The sequence below is a fragment of the Sebastes umbrosus genome, chromosome 7 (genome assembly GCF_015220745.1).
Source record: "Sebastes umbrosus isolate fSebUmb1 chromosome 7, fSebUmb1.pri, whole genome shotgun sequence".
NCBI classification, from domain to species: domain Eukaryota; kingdom Metazoa; phylum Chordata; class Actinopteri; order Perciformes; family Sebastidae; genus Sebastes; species Sebastes umbrosus.
Genome location: NC_051275.1, coordinates 20812018 through 20835629, shown reverse-complemented (window position 1 = coordinate 20835629; position 23612 = coordinate 20812018). Strand labels below are relative to the sequence as shown.

Genomic DNA, 23612 nt, shown 5'->3' with positions numbered 1-23612 from the left:
TTTTGATGTGAATTATTCACACTCTACGGTGTTGACTTCATTAAATCAGAAAGATTAGTGACATGGTTTGATTTGATTAAAACCTGATTCTATTGAGCAGGTTCCTCAGGCACGGCTCAACAATAAGGATTGCTCACATGCAAGTATAATGCCACATTGGGCTCGTAAATCTAACAACTTCCTGTTTCCTTTAGGTGGCGCTATGACTTTCACTCATAATACCACGTATATGTCTTCAGGCCTGGACTCTTATAAAACATGTCAAATTTGGGGAAGATTGGACAACGTATAGTCAATTTACAACAATTTCCTGTTTCCTGTAGGGGGCGCTATGACTTTCACTCATAATGGCACATATATGTCTTCAGGCCTGGACTATTATCCAGCTTGTGAAGTTTGGAGCAGATTGGACTATGTAAAGTGTGTTGTTGCGTGCCATTTTTGGTATGATGTTCTTCAGAACAGAACTGGTTGAACCATATTTACCAGAAACAAAAAAGACTTTCTGTTCCAGCACGTCATTCATGATTGTCATCACACCTTCACACATTCACTCAGCTGCTAAACTTCACATTAAATGAGGTATTTTCTGAATGTAGTTTGGTCTGATGCTTCCGTGTTGGCAGTCTGCTGAAACATCGTGGTTAACGTGAGACGCATTCCTGTCCTGATTGGACCAGTCCGACCATATTCCAGAACAGTTAACAATAAACCTTCAGACTGACGGAAACCACCTGGACCTGGACCTGGTCCAAGATCTGGTGCTGGAACTGGTCCAAGACCTGGTCCTGGACCTGAGTTTCCTTAAACATGTGATCAGTCTAACATATTAAAATATGACACATTTATGTTGGAAATGTGATGAATGGTGGTAATAATATTTTCAATTGATGATTTACATGTGATCTAATTTATTCTGGGTTTAGACTAGATTTAGTTGCCCCAAATTTCTCAGTTATGATGAGGGTCCAGTCCTGAGGACATGTACATGCAATTCATAGTTTTCAGACACGTGACACGCGCCGCTAACTGGAGGGCAAAACAATGGACCAAGATGGCGGCTCACAGTGAATTATCCGTAGCAGGGAAGCACAAGCCTGTCAACTTTCCATCTGTTCAAAGCCACGAATATTTAGATCATCTATCAATATCAGAAAAACAAAGATACGAGCACAAACTACAAAAAAGTGACAAAATGGCGTCTTCTCACATGACGTATGACATCACCGTTCGAGCGATCAAAAATTCCTTCACAATTTATCATCACAGTAGTTTGAGGGTTATACTACCCAAATTTCACGCGAATCCGATGAACTCTCTAGGAGGAGTTCGTAAAAGTATGCATAAGATACATAAATTACATGAAAAACATCAAATTCAATATGGCCGACTTCCGGGTGGGCGGAGCTAATGAAACCCGATGAGGAATATGTTTCAAATAATGAGTGGAATATGCATACCAGGTTTCATGAATATAGGAACAACTTTGACCAAACTACGGCCTAAAGTGAAGTTACAACAGCATCCTGTGTCTTGGCGAAACATCAAAATTCGCCACGCCGCCACAAGAACGCAGTTTCACGAAAACACAAAAGCTTCGCAATTTAGTATCATGAAGGTGTTGAGATTCTGCTGCCCGACTTTGAGATGGATCGCTTGTATCCTCTAAGAGGAGTATCACAAAGTTTCATACCTAAAAAGTGACAAAATGGCGTCTTCGCACATGACGTATGACATCACCATTCGAGCGATCAAAAATTCCTTCGCAATTTACCATCACAGTTGTGGGAGGGTTATACCACCCAAATTTGACGTGGATCCGATAAACTCTCTAGGAGGAGTTCGTAAAAGTATGCATAAAATATATGAAAAACGCACATATTCCAATATGGCCGACTTCCCGGTAGGCGGAGCTAATGAAACCCGATGAGGAATATGTCTGAAATAATGAGCAGGATGTGCCTACCAAATTTCATGAATATAGGATCAACTTTGACCAAACTATGGCCTTCCACGCGTTAGGGGGCGCTATAGAGCCGGCTAAACATGCTGAACCCAATAACTGTACATTTACATAAAGTTCACAGGTGTCCATCATTTTGCCAAGTTTCATGAGTTTTCGAGTACCTCAAGGTATGTTCAAAACCTAAAAGACATAAGGGGGCGCTAGAGAGCCAACATGCCACGCCCAAGCAAAATTTCACTACTAAATCAAAGTAATTACTAGTTTGGATGTGCATGTAAAGTTTCATGAGTTTTTGTGCATCCTAAAGTCTTCAAAGATGTGTTCGTAAATTTAAAAAAAACGCAGGAAGTCCAAGATCGCTGACTTCCTGTTGGCTGAAAAAATCTCAAAAATATTTAACACGAACTTCAAAACGTATGCAATGATATACTTGAATTTCATGAAGATCGAAGAAACTTTCCCTGAAAAACAGCCTACATTAGGGGGCGCTATCTCGCCCACTGGCGACACCCGATCCGAATCACTACAGAACTTTGAATTTCGCGCCACTTCTGACGCATATTCCACTTTTGGTGAGTTTTTGGGGATGGAAAAGGCCACAAAAATGCGATATTCCAGCAGAAAAATAATAATCCTTAGAAAAACAATAGGTTTCCTTGCACTTTCGTGCCAGGACACCGTTGGGGTCCTGGCACTTTTGTGCTCGGGCCCTAATAATAATAATAACTAAAATAAAATAATAATACTACTAATAATGATTACGTTCTCTCCATTATTCCTGTTGCCCTAAAGTAATTAATTAGAAGAAATCACTTTGTATCATGCAGGACACAAGTCATCCAGCATATACTCTTTTCTCTTATCTCCCTTCAGGGAAGCGCCTACAGAACATTAGAGCTCGGACCTCTCGCCTCAGAGACAGTTTTTACCCTCAGGCGGTCAGACTACTGAACAGTAGCACTAAATGAATGCAGAGCTGTGGATTGTTTTATGGATGTTTTTAGGTTGTTTTATAATTTTATTCTCAGGTATTGTCTAATTTATGGTAGTATTTATCTAGTGTACTATTTATAGATTTTAAGGGCTGAGAGAGAGCCAGGGTAAAATGCATTTCATTGCATTTCACTGTACACTGTATTTTTAAATGCATATGACAAAATAAATAAACTTGAAACTTGAAGATTGTGTACTTTCTTAGATGTCTTTCCTAGCAGATTCCCCATTGTAATATTTCCATCATCTACTTCTGATAGCAATTCCCTTCTTTCTTCGTCATATTTGTTGCACTCTATAAGAACATGCTTGACAGTTCCCGGTTTATTACAGTGCGTGCATAGTCCAGTTGGGTGCTTGCCTATTCTACGGAGTGTTTGGTTTAATTCTGTATGTCCTATTTTCAGACGGGTAATGACCATCTCTTCCCTTAGGCTCCCCCTACATATTCCACTAGCTCCTACATGTTTCTGAATACTGTACAGATGTCTCCCTGTGTCACTTAAGTCCCAGTATTCTTGCCAGGTTTTATGCATGTAGTATTTAATGATAGTTTTAACCTCTGCTTTCCTTAACGGTATTTGTATGTCAATTAAGTATCGTGTTAATGATTGTTTGGCCAAATATATCTGCTTTCTCATTTCCTTCCACCCCTACGTGTGCAGGAACCCAAAGGAAGGAGATATCCAATCCCCTACATTGCATTCTTGTAGTTTAAAGACGAGTTACAAACCAGCGTGAAAGGTGAATATGCCACCTACTGTATCGAAAGCGTCCTAGGTTAAATAAAGCGTTTTTAACCTCGTTTGTCCTTTATCTCCAACAACTTTGATACATCCTATTTCTATCAATCTTGAATTTGCTTCATTCTACTGTACCTTGAATTATTTACATCTCATCAGCACATGCTCAACATTTTCTATACCACTACAAACCTCACATTTATCAGACACTTTCCTTTTCACAGTGTAACTAAGTCAATTTACTCAGGTAGGCTAGTGCACTTGTGCTACTTTGTACTTCTACTCCACTGCATTTCAGAGGGAAAATTGAACTCCATTACATTATTATCGTATGTATGCTGATGACCTGGTAATTTGATGACTTTATTCTCGTAATATTCCGACTATTTTTCTCGTAAAGTTATGACTTTATTCTCCTAATTTTACGACGTTTTTATCGTAAAGTTATGACTTTATTCTCGTAATATTACGACTTTTTTTCCTCATAATATTATGACTTTATTCTGGAAATCTCGGATGTTTTTCCCCTCAATGTGGTCCTAATACTCTGTAGTACATTTGCACATTGGCCCTCACTGCATTAGACTTATATACTACATACTTAGACTATAAACTGTGTTACCTTCATCACAATGATCAAATGTTTTGCGGCTCCAGACAGATTTTTTTTTGTTTTTGTTTTTGCCTCAAATGGCTCTTTTGATAGTAAAGGTTGCTGACCATTGATATAGACCCAACAGTATGAAGCAGCTCCACTTCTACTAATTACATCATTGAAAACACTTGCTTACATGTTAATGCATCAACAGATCTAATAATATAATATAATACTGACAGGGGGCATGCTCCATAATAAGTACATTTACTTTTAATACTTTAGGTACATTTTGTTGCTAATAGGTAGCTTATTGTGATGGACCCAGCCTGATGCAGGTGTGGTGTATGAATTACTATTTTTTCCAATGTGTCCTTGAAGGTATCAGAGATGGTTGACAGCCAATCAGATTCGGAGTACCTGCCTCAACTCACCCCAACCAGCGTCTGCACGCTTTTTCCTTATGACACACTCCACATTTGCAGTTATTCAGTCATTTTCTTATATATTTAATTTAACGCCGTCCACTGTCCATTCTCGTTATTTCAGGTAAGATTTGTGCATGTGTGGTTTTAGGTATTTGGTGGCTATTGTTCTCGTGCTTCAGGGTTTTGGTGCGCGTGTGTATAACGTTTGGAGCGCACCTTTGTTTTACCTGTATGACTACAGATATTACTGTTTACATACCTGTCTGACTACAGGTAGTACTGTTTACCTGTATGACTACAGATATTACTGTTTACATACCTGTCTGACTACAGGTAGTACTGTTTACCTGTATGACTACAGATATTACTGTTTACATACCTGTCTGACTACAGGTAGTACTGTTTACCTGTATGACTACAGATATTACTGTTTACATACCTGTATGACTACAGATATTACTGTTTACATATCTGTATGACTACAGATATTACTGTTTACATACCTGTCTGACTACAGGTAGTACTGTTTACCTGTATGACTACAGATATTACTGTTTACATACCTGTATGACTACAGGTTGTACTGTTTACCTGTACATGACTGCAGGTAAACTATTGTCTGCTCTTGTGTTGAGTGAGTGTTGGTTTGAGAGAAATGACAACTCATTTGTGCATGGCTTTGGTTTTGTAGAGTTGTTTCTTACCCGGATGTTGTGGAGTTCTAGTTTCTGTGCCAGCTGTGTTTTATGCTCATCAGCTGGACCAGATGTGACTCTTTTATCTGGTTTGCTGTGGTCATTTGTTGCATATGTTTGATGTTATGTATTGTGTTTTTGTGCATGTTTTAGTTTTTATATGTATTCAGTGCATGTTTCAGTGTATTAACCAGAAATGTATTTTCCTTTCTGCTTTCTCTGTGAAACACTAATTATGAATCCCCCCTGCACCTGCAGAAGTTTCACCTGTGTTAACAGACTTTTGACTGAGTCTATCCCTGTCGAGCAAGGTGACTACAATGGTCAAGGATGTGTCCGGAGGGCAGGATCAAAACGGCAACGGAGAGATGGAAATGGAGTACAGGAGCAGGGACACCAGTCAGCCAGCAGAAAGGAAGTCCAGAGGAGGAGCTCTGCCTCTTGTGTGAGTATCCTTTGGGATAGTAGCGCTCTGGCCTGTGAGACGTGAGCTGGGCGATAGCTGTGGAGGGCTCTGTTACCGACTGTGTGTGTTCTCTGTTCCTCAGGTGATCATAAAGACTGGTGGTGGAGTCGCAGAGGCAAATCTACAGTCAGTGGACATCTGGGGCTTTGCCCTGAGATCTTTGAGTGAAGGCACGGTCACACATGTGCGAATGCAGGTGAGTGGCTATGATCTGCCATGGTGATATTCACCTCAAAGTTGAACTCCATGCAAATGTGAAGATGCAAATTTGGGACCAAGTGACACGGTTAACTGTCAGAAAAGAACATTTGCCTCTTAACATGTATAATAAATTAAAACATAGCCATATTTTTGCAACTGCCAAATTTCATGGCAAATGCAACAAAATCCTTCATCCAGTTTTCAACAAACATTTCAGCCATATGAGCTAATCAATAAATGGCTATTATTGGTTATTTGTGACCTGGTGCAGAGGGCGAGTAAGGCGGTCTGCAGGTTGGACTCAGACCGGTCAGTAGATCTGTGGTTGGCGGTGACTTCCAACACTTCAGTATCATCATTATCATCTTTACCAGGCACAAGGCTGCATCTGTTATGTCGTCCAGCTATCTGAGGCATTTTAATGTCCAGGACATTTTCTCTAACATTACGTTTTATAATAAGTCTCCGCGTTCATGTCGACACACAATGTGCTGCAAACAGTAATACCACGGTGAACTTTTTAAAGCTTTTACAACTTAATTCTGAGTAAGTGTACCGCATTGTGTTCAGCCTACTTTGCTTGCTTAATTTTGGTGGCCTAACTATCAAGACATGATAGTTGGCTGCTGTAAACTCTCCATGCTGGTGCTCCACTAACGCTGAGCCAAAAGACCAAACGGAGGATGCGGAGGGGCTGTGACCACTCGTTTAAAACGCATTGGCACTTACACAACATGATCTGGGTTTAATACAAAAATGCCACATGTGGGACTTTGCTGAAAACACTCTGGGCTTAAGCCCCATAACCTTGTCCCTGGCGATGCCAATGAGTCCAAATGCGCGGTGGCAGTGATCAACGACGGCTGCAACATGTGGTGTGGACGGCCAATTGATTTTCCAACCGAACCAGCCAGATGAAACCAAGATTGCTTGGCACTACTGGTAAGTGGTAACGTTTAACATTAGTTACTTGAAATGTGAGCTGTACAAAATTGTCGTGACATTAATTAACCAATGACAAAAATACTACAAATAATGATTAACAGTTAACGTTTCATAAAGTTTTAGTGAAAGATTGGCTACAACATGTGTAGCTAAAGTTTACCCACTTTATTTGATTATATTGTATCCCTTATAGGGAGAAGTTGTCAGTTATTTTGTGTGTCCGATATGTACGAGTTAATGTTGCTTACATAATGACAGTTAACGTTACGTTGTTATGTCACAGAGAGGAGGGGCAGGAAGGAATGTGTGCTCAACTCGATGACTCAACATTTATTTATTTTTGTCTTAGGAAACGATGTGAAGAAAAAGTTTAAACATGTGTGACACCGTTCAGGAGGTATATCCCCATGCCACTTTCTGGGAGTGAAGGCATCAATCTGACGGCAAGCCATGTGTGGTTTACTGAACGCCTGAGTTTCCTGAGAAGTCATGTGAAGAAGAGGCCTTCAGTTTCTAATTTGAAGGAGCAGGTAAATCTACTTACTTAAAATAATATCTGAATATGTCTGAATATACCTGTATTCAGTCCTCTGTGTGAAACGCTCTGTTTTAGCACCTCGTTCTTTAAGCCCTCCTACCGAAAAAGCCCAGTCTGCTCTCATTAGCTTGCGAGACAAATATGGTGCAACTTTGCAAAGGTAGATATTCTAATGAGCCGGCATGTGACATAGGAAGGGGAGCCAAATCTGCATAGCTTGTTGAAACACATGTTTTCTGATCTAGACAAAAATTGTCTAGGTTGTCTTATTTCACAGTTTGTGGGTTGGTAGACACTCCAGATACCCATGTATGTGCACAAGCACTGAAAAAGTAGATGTAAGTCAGAACTATTTGGTTATGTCTTGTCTGTCTCATTGTCAGGAGAGGGCACCGGCTACTGAAGTAGTGGGTGAGCTTCTCCTTGTGCTGTTTGCATAGTCTGTAGGGTTTGTGGATGATGGCAGTGGTGCTGAGGGCAGTGAATGGTCTTGTCTCAAAGTGCCTGGAATTGTCTCATTATTTGGTCCTTCCCTGTCAATGAGTTCAGCAGAGTAAAGCCCAGTCCTGCAACAGCCACATACTGTTTTCTTTTTTTTTTTGGCAAAGCATTTGATATATTTATTACTTTCTGGATGTAAAGAGAATTTCAACAAATATAACAAAATGTTTTTGTAGATGATTACCAACTCTAGCTTTAATGTTATTGTGCCAACACTATTGAATAAAACATAGATTGGTCGAGTCTCAAGTCACCGTGTGTGCGACTCGAGTCCTATTCGCAAACTCGGGTCCCCATCTCTGCCCTAATGGAGTGCTGGAGCGTGACGATAGTCTGCTGTATGAGCGTTTAAAGTGGGCCCTGCATATCCTGATATGCAGGTGAGGTGTAGGAGTTACTGTGTTTTCCTATGTGTCCTTGAAGGTATCAGAGGAAGCGTTTCAGCTTGCACTCAATTTCCTCACACATAGACATCATGAAAGTTACTGACCGACACAGCTCACATTTGCTTTAGTTGTTTTATTTATTGCGACAAATATAAGTAATTTACTGCCATCCACTGTTTCCATTTCCATAGTTGTCATGGCCTAGGAGCCGGGTTATGAAAGTATGTACTTCTCCTCAAACATAACATTGAAAGCAGGACTTGTCCTAGTAATTGATCATTTTCAATGTGGTATTGTTACTTTTACTGAAGTAAATGATCAGAGACTTCTCCTACCACTGTGTTTTCATGATATCCTGTATGTTCTAGCCATGATGTATCACTGATGTGGCTTCAGTTCTACTGAAAACATTTTGTGAAATATCAGTCACTTTTCTTTAATCTTTAATTATTAGCAACCTTGTTCCCTTGTCTTTCCTCTTTTGACATCTGTGAGATGATGCAAAGAGGCAGAGGAAATGTCTCAAACATCATGATAACATATGTCAAACTTGGAAATTGATATGAACTGTGACTGAAAGATAGCAAACAACCATAGCAGACAATAACAGATGACAAAAGATATACGTGGTGATTACCACATGGAAACTTTCTCTGAAACCGGAGCAGCCACATTCCAGTGACTGTAAGTGTGTCTGCTGATGGGAAGTTATGTAAGTGAAAAACAAATGATGATATCATTTATTAGTTTCACACACTAGCAGTTCTGTGAGGCTGTATTTAGGCACACCGGTGCTTTGAGCTAAATGCTAATGCAGTGGTTTATGTCCATGTAGTTCTTATTAAGAAAACAAATACACCGGGTTCCAGGTGACTAATCGACACGCTACCAACAAGCCAACACAACAAATGCCTATCATCATCGTCATTTTGATGAAAGCTGAAAGCTGTATCTGAGAGGAAAGAAACAGGAAACAAAGATAAGAGTTTAGAGGAATGCTAAACGGCAGCGGTAAAACAACCGTGTTTCTCAGCCGTCCACTCGTTTATTTACAGAATTGAACATTTCCCAATAAAAGTCACTTCCCGTCCCTTTGTCACATGTGTACGGAAGCCACACAAATTCACAGTAGTCAAAATATACAGGAATGAAATCATACCAAATATTCACAATATTCCCAAACTTTACACTGAAATATATTCCTCACTGAACTCCAAATAATACCAACTTAACGATAAACCCAAACATGACAATGGTAAATGGCGCTTACAGTTGCATAAAAGAAATGTAAATTAGACGTGTTTCCTATTTTGGAGTGAATAAATTTGGCTACGCAAAGCATAGTCTGGTCAGAAATTGGCAGTATAGGCTGCACTTTATGCATGGCTGTAATTCACCAGTAAACGGATTAAAAGAAGTAGAGATTGCGAACCAGAAACAAAACAAGTTGCCTTGGCCATCTCTAACCCATCTACAAGAGAAAATGGAGGGGGGTCTTCGGGAATTTGTTTCACTTGGGCAAGTTTTAATTGCTCTTTCGTGTCGGTTTAACGTTGGCCATGTTTCATGCTGTACGGAAACAGAGACAATATAAAAGTATATCCAGCAAGATGCCAACAGCGGAAACAGCTGATCAGTCAGGTGAGATAAATATTTATTACATCAAATTTTGCGCAATTGAGTTTTATTGAATTAATATTGAATCAAAATAACATTGAAAGTTTCCATATGCTTTTCTAATGTGATAACTTCAAAAAGTGCATAAAATATGTTTATGGAAATACGGCTAGAGCTATCAGTTTTGGTCTAAGTATGATAATGTTGGTCAGTCGGTCCACCATTTTGGCCCAGCCTGAAATATCTCAACAATTATTTTTTTTTTTACATACATTTTGTACATATGGTTCCCAGACGATGAATCCTAATGATAGCTTCACCATCACTAGAGGACCCCTTGGTGTTCCTACCGTACATGTAACTTTTATTTAAAATATTTTAACATCTCTTTTCTTTGAAATGCTGAGAGTTCCCAGAAATGTGACATGTCAGTCCTCTTTTTCCTCGTTCTTTGTTTTCTACACCTATCAATTTTTCCAGTGCCATGAATTTCCTGGTAGCATTAGGACATTTTTACTTTCTGTTTCTCTAGAATGTGATCCAACTTGGGTGTTGACTTTAAAAGAAGGCTGATGGAAATCTGCCAACAGAAGAACAAAGAAGGAAAAAGGTAATATAGTCTGCTGTATGTAACTCCAAACAGCACCAGTTCTCATCAGCCTGCAGGAGAAGACAGAACTGTTCTCATGATTCAGACATTTATGTGGACTCCACATCTGCAGAACCATGGCCTTAAGTGTTGAGAGGCAAAACCAGACAGAAGACGAGGGCAGACAGACTGCAAGGAACCAGAACACAGGTAATCTGCTCTTTCTTTCCTGTTTTAGTCTTTTGTTTATGAAACTATACTTGTATTTTTAATGTTTGATTGTTGCTGTTTTTTTAATTTGCTCCGTTAAATGCCTGATGTAGGATAACTACATCTGTATTAAATTGTAGAAAAGAAAATACAACCCCAACATCTGACTTACAATCTAAAAACAAAATATATCACAGGTGATAAAGATCATGTAATTGTCAACAGATACGTAGATTTTAAGATGCTATTATCTTATTCTTTATTCTTCTGTGTTGCGCATGTCAATTATATAGTGACACTATCTTTACAAAACATTACAGTTCATTAAAAGCCTTTAAATTTAATTTTATCCATCTTATATATTATTCCATGTTGTTCTCCACCACTTTTTTTGCTGCCATTTCCTAATCTGGAAAACAGCATTCTTTATTTTTACTCTACATACATATTTACTCTACTTTTAATTTATCTATTTGTAAAAACAAAACAAAAACGTATATCTACTCAACAGTTCAATAGAGAAAATTTGTATTATTGAGTCTTATGTATACTATATGTCTGCTGTTTTTAGTGGCTGAAAGAACTCAACACACTGAAACTTAAGAAAACATATGCTGGACATCACTGCTTTGACAGCAAATACATCGCATTTATAACACTGCAAATTGGTAAAACACAAGTAAATTAAGAATCACATTTGCCGACTCACCACTGATTATTTAATCATTACACAAACCGTAACTTCAACTATTGCTGAAACCACAAACCGTCGGTTAATTAGTGAGCATTAGATGGTGATTTATTTAGAATAGAATAAAAAGCTTTATTGTCATCGTATTAAAAACAACGAGATTCACAGTTGTCACTCCTGGTTAGTGTTTTAAAACAGATACTTAACAAAATGTATCTGTATGGTGCGACAGACGCAGAGGGCTTTTGCTTTCACTTACACATTAGCAATGTTGTTGTTTAGCTGGTGCACTAAGCTTTGACTCCATCTATAGACGACTTTTATATTTACTACATAATTGAATCAAAAAAGCAAACACTCCCTCCAACAGCTCAGCTTTGCCACATAACCTAACTAGGATCCTAGAAAACACAACAAATCTTGGACTAGGTTTACGTTTTATTTTCAACATTTAAATTCAACATACTGTATATGCTGAATGTACATTAATTCCCATTTTTCATAACTATAGTAAAATATTGTCTTGACTTGGTTGTCATATTCTGCATTTGTGCTCACTGCTTAAAAATGCCCAAGTTGCATTGTGGGTAACGTAGGCACCAAGAACGTGTGGAGAAAAAACCCCATCTCTGCTCTGGTTTTGCCGCATCAATTTTGATCCTGCGTTAGTGTGTAGTATTTAGGGGGATCTATTAGCAGAAATTGAATATAATAAGTGTTTTCTTAATTGTACCTGAAAATAAGATTTGTTGTGTTTTTGTTAACTTAGAATGAGCCGTTTATATCTACATACGGAGCGGAGCCGGCCGCCATGTTTCTACAGTAGCCCAGAACGGACAAACCGAACACTGGCTCTAGATAGGGCTTTTCACATTTTTGCGTCGGCCACCATAGTTCTCTGACACGCTTGGCACAAGGGAGAAGAGTCACTTGGTTGCAATCTGCAACCTCACCACTAGATGCCACCAGATCCTACACACTGCACCTTTTTAAGAGGCAAAATGCACTGCACATGAATACATGAATGTCATAGACCTACATTATCTACAGTAACTTATTGACAGTAAACCGTCAATACATTATACAGTATTTCAAGTGATACAGTGCCTCATGTTAGACGCATATTGAATATCTCACTGCCACTAGCCAACCACTAAAGGCAATTCTCACATTTGTTTTGTAGATTTTGATCCACCAGAAGAAATTCGAATAGTGCTGATGGGAAAGACAGGAAGTGGCAAGAGTGCATCGGGAAACACCATCCTAAACCGAAAGGCTTTTACGTCCGTCTTCTCACCAGGCTCTGTGACGTCAGAGTGTGAAAAGGCCAAAGGAGCGGTGGATGGACGCAGGGTCGCTGTCATTGACACACCAGGGATTTACGATACAAAGTACAAAGAAGACGAGGTGGTCAGAAAGCTGAAAGAATGCATCTCTTACTCCGCCCCCGGTCCCCACGTGTTCGTGATTGTGATCAAGGCGGGCAGATTCACAGAGGAAGAACAGAAAACTGTTGAACTCCTGCAGCAGGTGTTTGGGGACAAAGCTGCAGATTACTCCGTTGTTCTCTTCACTCATGGTGACCAGCTGCATCGCACAAGAATTGAAGATTTCTTTAGGAAAAGTCAACCCCTTAGCCATTTGGTCGCAAAATGCAACGGGCGGTATCATGTCTTCAATAACACAGTTCCCGATGACAGACAGGTGCCTCAGCTGCTTGCAAAGATAGAAACCATGGTCAGTGATAATGGAGGAACATTTTACACGAATGAAATGTTCCAGGAGGCTGAGCGAGCGATCCGAGAAGAACAAGAGAAGATTATGAAAGCTAGTGCCGAGGAAAAACTCAGACAGGAAGAAGAACTGATGGCAAAATTTGAAGGAGAAGAGCTGGAAGACATGATACGGTCTCTCCATGAAGAGTATAAAATAAAATCAAGAGAAAAGGCAGAGAAGAAAAACAAATTCATTAAAACTGGTATGGTTCTAACATCCGCTGAAGTGGGTATTGCAATCGGGCTTGCTGCAGGAGCTGTTGGAGGTCCAGTTTGCATAGCCTTCGGAGCAGTGGTGGGTGGAGCTGTCGGAGCTACAGTGGGACTCTTGGCACCAGCAGCAGTAAAAGCTCTGAAAAAGAAATGCTCTGTACAATAAACCATATGCTGCATATACATGGCTAGTGAAAGTACTGAGCAAGGAACTGACACAACTACCTGTACCGCATCTGCTTTCAAAAGCTTGTAACTCATCAAGTGCCAGCAGATTATTATGGTTACTTTGAATATGCTCTGATAATTCCGCTGTACCTGCACAAATTGAGATTTTGGCTGCTAAAGATCTGGATATTTCCCTCAGGATTTGGTGGAAACCAAACCAGAGCTAAATGCAGAGTGAATATTGTAGTTACATTTGTCAGATAGACAGAAACACAACTCCAAATGAATGCTAATGCTTCTCCATGTCTTCTTGAAGTGTAAATAGTAGGGCTGTCAATCGCTTAAAATATTTAATTGCATGATTGTCCATAGTTAATCGTGATTAATCGCAAGTTAATACATTTTTTTTTTTATCTCTTTAAAATATACAGTAAAGGGAGATTTGTCAAATATTTAATACTCTTATCAACATGGGAGTGGGCAAATATGCTTGCTTTATGCAAATGTATGTATGTATATATTTATTGGAAATCATTTAACAACACAAAACAATGACAAATATTGTCCAGAAACCCTCTCAGGTAACATGGCAAACTCAAGCCCAACAGGCAACAACAGCTGTCAGTGTGTCAGTGTGCTGACTTGACTATGACTTGTCCCAAACTGCATGTGGGTACCCATAGAACCCATTTTTCATTCACATATCATGAGGTCAGAGGTCAAGGGACCCCTCTGAAAATGGCCATGCCACTTTTTCTCCACTAGAATTTAGTGTATATTTGGAGCGTTATTTAGCCTCCTTTGCAACAAGCTAGTATGACATGGTTGGCACCAATGGATTCCTTACATTTTCTAGTTTAATATGATGCCAGTATTTTCACTCTAATAACTTGCGTTAATTCGTCAAAGAAATTTGTGGCGTTAAAACAAATTTGTGTTATCGCGTTAACTTTGACAGCCCTAGTAAATAGGCAATCAATTAATGCATATTTAACGCATCCTTCTTTCAGCAATATGCTACAGTTGCTGAATAATTTCCCTGGTATTTTGTAGTTTTATGAAGAGTATTTGTTCATGTTTACTATGTGTGTATGTTCCCTCAATAGCAAACCAAATTCGTGTACAGTGAAAGCAGACAAAGAGCAGCTTTTGAAAGTTAGTCATCCATCTGTGTGTAAAGCCTTTCGGGGCCTGTATTTTTTAAAACATGTCTTTGTGGCTACGATGACATCAAAGTGTTTTTTTCTATCTATGTCAAAAAGCTGTTTTAGTCAGATGGGAAGTGGATGTGTAAAGAACACACAAACACTGTAGGCAAGTTTCTCTTGGACAGACTGTACTCCTGTATAATACAAACTGTAAAAATGTACAAACTGTGGTTGGGTAATGGGTAAATGCGTGAAAGAATAATATTAATAAAAAAACAAAACACTGTCAATTATCTGTTTCTCAGTCCACATTTCTCCTCTTTGTTTCTCCTTGGTCAAAATCACTTTGTGTCTCACTCTCTCTGCAGACAGCTGGACTCACTGACCCTCAGGGGAAATGACCATCTCTCCTCAAATGGACTGTACTGTTTATAAAGCAGCCTCACATGCACAGGCCTACACACTCACATAAGGAACATAAATGTACAGTCATTTTTCTCTCTATATACACAGACAAAGGCCACAACAGGCACTATGTTAAGGGGTTTTCTCATGCGGTAGTAATTGTTCCAAAGGCCACAGAGTAGGCCAACAATAGAGGTCTACAGTTAACAGCTTGGTGTGCTGTGACATGAGAGATGCATACGTGGCTTGGGGTGAAACTGTCTTTGGAAATTACATTCAGCAACTCAGAATGCTCATTTCAAGCACAGACGAGCGAAAAAAATGTTGTGTGGCTGGCTGTATCTGAGCAGTACTGCATTTCGTGTGCGTCCTAATGTGGTGTATCTGACATGTTTTTTTTTCCATATGTTCTGATGCCATTTGTACCAACAAGATAATGCACTTTATACACCACACAGGGTCCCAAACAGGGAGGTTATATATAGTTACAGTAGTGGGTTGAAACGCACGTTAATTCACATTTTATGTTGCCGATTTTTATGTATAATTTGCACTAAATTTGTATGGAAACCTGGCAGGATGATGTTGAAGGCACTGACACTTATTTTGATGATAACTTTGTTGTCCTCTCTAAATAGATGGATGGATTTTAAGAGTTACTTGCTTCACACTATAGCTCACTAACCACATACAAATTCATACAAAGAGCCAGATGGATAATGTAGGTTAAGTAGTAATAAGATGCATTTGCTACTGTTCAGCTGTTAAAACAGATTGTGATTAAAACATGTATAAATTCAAAATCCATTAAATACGGTGAAACTGACTGAAATGTACAGTATAATAACATTTAATTGCCAAATAATCAAGCTAAATGCAGTTCATATATCTTTTTCTGTACCACTTTCTGACTAGAAATCCTTTACACATTGTTGATTAGTTGAAACTAATGGATTTATTAAAGGTTAATAAACCATTTACTAGTGCTTTATAAGACATTAATAAGAACGACTTTTTGGGTGCTACAACTTGCCAGAATGTGTGAAGTCTTTTTTGGTAGGTGTTCATTAATAAAGGGTCACAAGTTTCTCATGACTTCGTTTCTCTCTAATAAGCTTTCAAGTCTGCAGTTATAAATGTTCATTAAGTAATAAAAGGTCACTGGTTTTCTCACTAATAGACCAACAGTAAGGGCCGGGTTATGCTGATGGAGTAAACTGCAAATATACAGTATATATTAAGTTGTTAATAAAGGGTTGTTACAATAATCTATTAAGTCTGCAGATGTTAATACATTGTTAGTGAATGGATTTAGGTCCAGATGCCCTGCAGCCCTTTTTACCCCAATGAATTAAAAAGCTAGCTATAAAGTCCAAGCAACAGTCATGCTTGAGGGGGATAAACACCACAAGCAAAGGTAGCTTTTCACAACCTGGCAACACAAAAGGTATTGTCAATAATGCATTATTGCTGATTTCTAAAACATTAGGAAATGATCCATTATTCATGATGAAGCCATTAGTTATAACTTCTAAACCCTTTTATAAGCTTGAGATGGATACAAGAGAAACGGGATGGAGAAACAAACACACACACAAAGATAATTTTAATGTAAATTTCCAGATGGAGTTGAATAATTTAAAGGATTACGAAGTTAATAGAAGAGAAAGTGGTAGCGGGAAGATGTTTGGGGTGAGGTGTCATAAGAGCTCACATGCGAAAGCCGCAACAGCATCAATAATTCTGCATGGCATGCTTCAAGCGCTAAGTTAACCGCTGCCCCCCCAACATACACATCCATACAGAAAAAGAGAGAGAGCGATGTGCTGAGGGAATATACTCTTCCATGAAGCATGAAAAGCATTCATTGTGTCATTATGTAGCACAACCGCACTCATCAGCAGTGCAGTTTGAGACCTTCCTGTACTTTTTTTTTTTTTCTTCTTCTCTGCATCTTTTTCTGCCGTCAACAGTCGTACTTTTACACAGTCAGGTTGGCAACCATCGATCTAGGGATAATGGAGTTATCACTGATGGCAGCACAGGTAAAGAAGAAATACATTTATCCATTTAAGTCCTGAAACCAATGAAATTCAATTGGGTTTTTTTTTTTACGAAGGAGGAGTAATGTTCTGGGTTATAGTACTAATTACTGTGTTTGGAGGGCAGTCAGTGTCACATTGTTTCACTGTGAGTAACTAAGCTCAGCAAAGGAAAGTAGAGTTAATATGTTGTTGAACATTTGTGACAGTATCAGATGCTTTTCTTGCCTACTGACAAAGTATTTTTAACCCATAATCTCACAATAATCATGAAATCCCTTGGGTGTTGGCCGATAACAGTATGTATTGGATGAACTTGACACGAGTAGACACAATGCTGATGACGGGGTTTTATTTTTTTCAGCCAGAGAAGAGAAATCAAAGAAAAGGACACATTGAGTCAGGAACATTGGAAAAGTTTTTGCACGGTAGAAAGACAATTTTAGACGATGACAAAAGCAGACTGCAAAGTAGCTGCTCCAAAAGGAGACACGCAAGCGAGGACTCACGCTTTATTTTAACAACTGAGTCACTATGAAGCTGCTGCTTCGCAGTCTTCCTGTCATTTTAACATCTTTTTGACTAGCTAAAGAATCCATTTGCCATAAACACATACACTGCATTGAGGATGAGAGCAATTTTGGTTGGTTTTCTTTTTCTCTTAACTTAACATTTTAAAGTTTAACAAGTTGCATGCAGTATTGCATCCTACGCTCACCCCTTTATTTCACTATTTATGCTGCAATATTCAGTATCATTTTAATGATTTAAAAGCATTTCAAAGCATGCATTATAAACATTATTCAATTGTGCATGCCAGAGCTCATATGAAATTATTCATAAAAACTAGGGATATTCATTTCCAAGAAATTGTAATTGTTCTTTATATCTGCAAAGAAGCCCTTTACTAGAAAAAAAGATAAAATAGTTGTGTTCTGTGTTTGCTGGTGTTTGTTTCCTCCTATCACAGTCACTGCAGCCGTCTCATCCACTATCTTGCTCTGTATTGTGGTAAAACATCTGCGTCCCATTTTCTGCCTGTTTTTTCTCTCTCTCTTTTGGTCTCCTCTGACCTATGATGATGTTGAGCTTTAACTAGCCTGAGGGCAGAGCTTAATGTTACAACCGAGGTCCCCTTTGTGAGGTTTTAAAGCTATGCAGCCTATGGATATGTTTTTTGAAAGTAATTACGGCACTGTAGCTTTCAAGTGCGAGCACTGAGAGTCACTGAGAATCACTGTTACTTTATTGCTCAGTTTGCAAGAGGATGTTCTTCCTTTCTTTTCAGAAAAAAATGATAGTTTGGTGAGGAAAAAGGTTTATTATAGCTGTCTTTACTGTAGATGAGCAAAGTTTTAATTGAATTTAATGTCTAACATGAAACAAATAATGTGTTCATTGCATTTGTGTGTGTGACAGAAGCAAACTGAGTTCATGAAGCAAAATTAAGCGACTATTTCAGTTCATGTCAAATTCTGGTATTGAGAATTATATCTTGAAAATTGTCACTGAGAGACACCCGTGACCAGATCACCTAATTGAACAAAGTGAGTGTGTCTGTATTGTGGTCCAATTGGATTGGTTGAGAGGGAGTTGGAGCCGAACACTAGATGGTGTTCTTGAGACTGAGCTTGTATAGAAGCACGACTTTTGCACAGTTTTTAAAAATTCCCTTGTGTTTTTGGACAGGTGAGAAATGTATAAATACATCATGTGACAGTATTCTAGATTATTAGATATCTGATGACATAGCGATTTCAGATTTATCTGAATCCCTGCTGTCAGTCGGCTGCTTTAGTGTGTAATTATGCCATCTGTTGGTTTCATTTGAGGAAATTACATATTTTTGTAGACTGTAACAGCTTGAGTTTTCATATATCATACATGTTTTGACACTAAGGTGCATGAGGAGGGATGTTAAATAACAAATAGGAACCTAGAAGATGTCTTATAGTCTGACACATGCAGCGGTCCTGTTGTGCAGAATAAGGTACCTATTCCCTGCAGTGTACCCTGTCCAGCTGTGCAGATGTGATGGAAAATCTCCTATGATAACCATCTGCTCAAAAGTACTAAATCAGCTAACCCTCTGTGTAATGACACTCGAGTTATGGCAAAAGATGTTTTAGTCTTTCTCATCATTTGACTTCTAAATCATAGGGTAAAATTGTATTTCTGTTTAAATATTCATGCACAGAAATCAGGTCCCATTTTCTGGTTTCTGGATTGAGCGTTATTGTCCTTTAATTCCCTGACTGTTGTCACTGAGGCTGTCTACTCCAGACGTGAACCCTGTCCAGCTGAAGGAGTTTGATGGAAAGCCTCATCTGATAGCCATCTGTTCTCAGATAGTTAATCAGATGTGCTCAATGTGTGGTCCTTAATCACTCCACGCTAACTGTCTCTGCACAAGCTGCAGTCAACGCCTCAACGCTCTTACTAAAGAAAACCATGCACCTACAAAACTTTGTCTCCCAGAAATCCCAGAAAGAAAATGTCAGTTTTTTTGCAGCTGAAGGGTCAATGAAATGCATCATGGACCTGATAATTAAGCTATGTTTTCATGCAGCAGCAGTACAAAGTCAGCATATTTATAATAAACTACATTTTTAGAGTCCACTAAATTATATAAAAAAAGTCTAATTCTAAGACCTGGAGAGGAATATCCTGAGCGCTTTATAGAGTGCTTTTATGTCATCATACAGATGGTAGCCCTGTTTCAATTACTGATGAAATGTCCTTGAGCAAGAACAGGCTGGCTGACCTTGTGTCGGTGACTGGGTTTTCTCTCTTTCTGTCCCAAGCCTCGTTTCTTCTGTGAGTGAATGTTCGATTGGTCTTAATTAAGTTGTGTCTATCAAACTGTGTGTGATAGAGAGCTAGGTCAGATTAACATCTGCTAAAGAGTTTATCAGCTACTTCAGGAGGGCATCTCTTTGACACAGACAGCAGATCTGATCCTTCACAAGCACCAGTTAATCCAAAAAGGGTGTATGTATTAGAAACTAGGTTTTCTTATGCTTGTAGGCAATACGAATTTAAACACTCTTATTTTATTCTTATGTGTATATTAAGACATCTGTTATCATCATATAGAAATCTGGCATGTCCTTTATGGAAGGAATACCAAAGTTTCACCATCAATTTTTAAGTTACTTTTTGTTATTTTTTTGTAAGTGACTGCATGGTGATGCATAGGAAGTTTCACCTCACCTTTATTCTGAAATGGTTAAAAATTCACATAATCCACATATTTGTGAACCAGGAAGTATAAAGAGCAACAAACGTTGCGTAGGGAGGAGGTCGGGGTGGATGGGTGGGTCAAAAAACACTAGAGTTTTGCCCAGTAAACCGGTGTTTGTACCCCGTGTGAAACAAGTGTCAACGTCGATTTATTTGTCGCGTAACTTCCGTACATAGGTGACGACATGTCCAGAATTATTTTAACCCAAACCACGATCTTTTCCTAAACCTAACTAAGTAGTTTCCTGTGAAGACAGAAGTTTATTTAAAAAAAACTGTAAGCATGTAACAATTGACACGCGAGTCACGTGTTACAGACATTCATAGGAAAACGAATGAAAAATGAGGAATAACTTTGCGTAAGATATCACACAAACCGTTGTATGAGTGTTTTGGCTGACACGCTGTGAACAAGGAGCGATACAAACGGAGAAAATACTTGCACAGAAAACTTACACCTACAAACTCAGGCCTCACTGCTTGAATGTATTTTCTTGTAACCCACACACACAGTATTGATATCAGCAAAACGGTGCTGAAGTCAGGAAATCTGAAGTTCAGGCCCATTAAAAACAGTTGGACTCCAGAAGCAGTTAGAATAGCAAGGTCATGCATTCCCTCAATACCCGCACCTTCGATTAATCACATCCTGAGGTGTTGATCTGGATAAGGGATACCTTTGTTGGTACCTTATTTTGTATCTGGTTGTTTGCACCTTATGTGTAGTCTGAATATTTGCTTCACTCCAACTGAATGTTGCATCATTCAGTATTTTTGTTTTGCACCGGGGATCAGGGAAACACAATTTGGTTCCTCGATGTACTGCACTGTATGACAATTAAGTCTCTCTTATCTTATCTTCAGTGATGTAACTAAGTACATTTACTCAATACTGTACTTAAGTACATGTTTGAGGTACTTGTACTTCACTTTAGTACTTCCATTTTATGCAACATTATAATTATACATCTCAGAGGGAAATATTGTCCTTTTGACTCCACTACATTTATCTGACAGCTTTTGTTACTTTTTACAGATTCAGATTAATACAAACTATAACTAATATTCAACGATATTCCACGAGCGATCAACTAATTAATGATGTATTATTATAGATTAAGTTACCTGGCAGTAAAGTAAAACTCCTGTAGCTTGACCTTTACCAGCTACAACCTTAGTGATGCTTACATATTAATGAACCAATAATTATGATCCACTAATAAAACATTCTGAAATGGGCCATTCTACATTATGAGTACTTTTACTTTTGGTACTTTTATTATGTTTTGATGCTAATACTTATGTACTTTTACTGAAGTCGAATTTTGAATGCAGGACTTTTACTTGTAACAGAGTATTTCTACACTGTGGTAATAGTACTTTTACTTAAGTAAAAGATCGGAGTACTTCTTCCACCACCGCTTATCTTAAAAACGTGTTTAGCAACATTTTGCTCTACAACTAATTTTCAGACCTCCTTCTACAGCTTCTTGTCCCGGTGTCTGCTTCTCTTTTATTATAAGGGTGCCAAGAATTTTTGATATTGATAATACTTTAAATATATATTTATTTGCCTTGACACTGGCTTGTTGGTCCACCTGAAAGATGAACTTTGGTGCCTTTATATGGAAGTATCTTTACAGTGTCTCTTCCTTTATTATTTCAGCATAGAGTTGAGATAACCTGTAGTGATGAGCGGATGTTATGACTGACATTAAGCATACAGGCATATGAGTCACTCATGGCATGCATAGTATAAGCTGTAACAATGCTTTATTCATTCGGCATGGATGTCATGACAGATTAGACACATACTCACACGTCAGACATATAAATGTATTTTGTGAGTAAACGTTTCTATACTATAAAGATTTCTATATAGTACATTTAATCACGTTGCTTCAGCTTTAAATTTGAAATGCAGCAAACAGGTCATTCCTTTTTCTGGGATATTGGCAGTTTAGTATTATCTCTCTTGTAAAGGCAGATTTTTTGTTTTCTTTTTTATTCGAGGATTAGGATAATCTCTCTCACACAGCATATATCACTTATATTGTATTACATTACAATGTGGCTTTACACCACCCCCGTAACAGACCCGATGAACCAGTCTATATACACAACATGTGTACATAATGTGTACATGTGCTTGTGTAATTGCTTTTATCCTGTGCCCATGTGAGAGTGACCTGTGAAAACATTTGTTAATATTACTACTTTTACTTAAAGGTCCAGTGTGTAGGATTTTTGGGGGATTTATTGGCAGAAATGGAATATACTATTCATAACTATGTTTTCATTAGTGTGTAATTTCTTCCACCACTGCTAGCAGTCTGCTGCATTCCTTCCTTTGTTGGCACATTGGTGTGTTTCTTGACACGTTACCGCGGTGTGAAATCATTGGCTGAAATGTGTGTCGCTTCACCAGCTGCGTTGCTCTTCTTCGTCAGTTTGGTGAACAGACTGTTGTCTTTTAGGCGTAGTTTTCAGCTCATTTACCTTCTCTGTTCTTAGACCGCTAAGAGCCAGAAAGTCCCATGAAAAGTTGCTGTGGACTTTAGTGAAGTGACGCTTGACCTTACATCTTTATCCGACCGACACGCTCGCACCACAAATGAGATGCACACTTTTGTCATTCATATTTGTGAAAGGAACCCATTCCTCGTGAAAATTGTATATTTTTTTTGTCTCTTATTGGTCTGGCTATTTACTGCAGTCATTGTCAAATCTGGTGCGTGCTTGCTAGTCTGCCAGCATTGCCTAATATTACGGCGTCACAGATGTAACCAAACTTTAAAGTAGCGTAATTTGTTTAATTGACAGCAAATTGGCAAATAATCATTTCGTGTCAGAAAGGGGAGGGATGTCTGTGAATTTGATCGGATAGAAATTGAAACAGGTTTACAAAGTGACTTTGTGTTATTAAATTTATGTACATATTCTTTTAACCTTTAGCGAACCACTCAGAAATGGGTAGCAAGTGAGCTACTGGTAGCGAGTGAGCTACATGTTGGTAATGTCACCCGACTTCCCCCTTTGAAAAGCAGAGCCCTC

The 23612-nt window shown here is 38.6% G+C and overlaps 2 protein-coding genes across 2 annotated transcripts in view; both read left to right on the top strand.

The window, feature by feature from the left end:
• The first annotated feature begins 4672 nt into the window (after window positions 1–4672).
• Window positions 4673–23612, top strand: part of LOC119491621 — a 33514-nt gene continuing 14574 nt past the window's right edge. The window contains exons 1-3 of the mRNA XM_037775768.1: window positions 4673–4846; window positions 5679–5865; window positions 5969–6082. Of these exons, the coding sequence (XP_037631696.1) occupies window positions 4761–4846; window positions 5679–5865; window positions 5969–6082 (387 nt within the window). The 5' untranslated portion in view covers window positions 4673–4760. The remainder of the gene's footprint in view (window positions 4847–5678; window positions 5866–5968; window positions 6083–23612) is intronic.
• Window positions 10665–14086, top strand: LOC119491620 (GTPase IMAP family member 9-like). The gene is made up of 2 exons (XM_037775767.1): window positions 10665–10873; window positions 12748–14086. The coding sequence occupies exons 1-2, from the start codon at window positions 10801–10803 to the stop codon at window positions 13716–13718; spliced, it is 1044 nt and encodes a 347-aa protein (XP_037631695.1). The 5' UTR covers window positions 10665–10800; the 3' UTR covers window positions 13719–14086.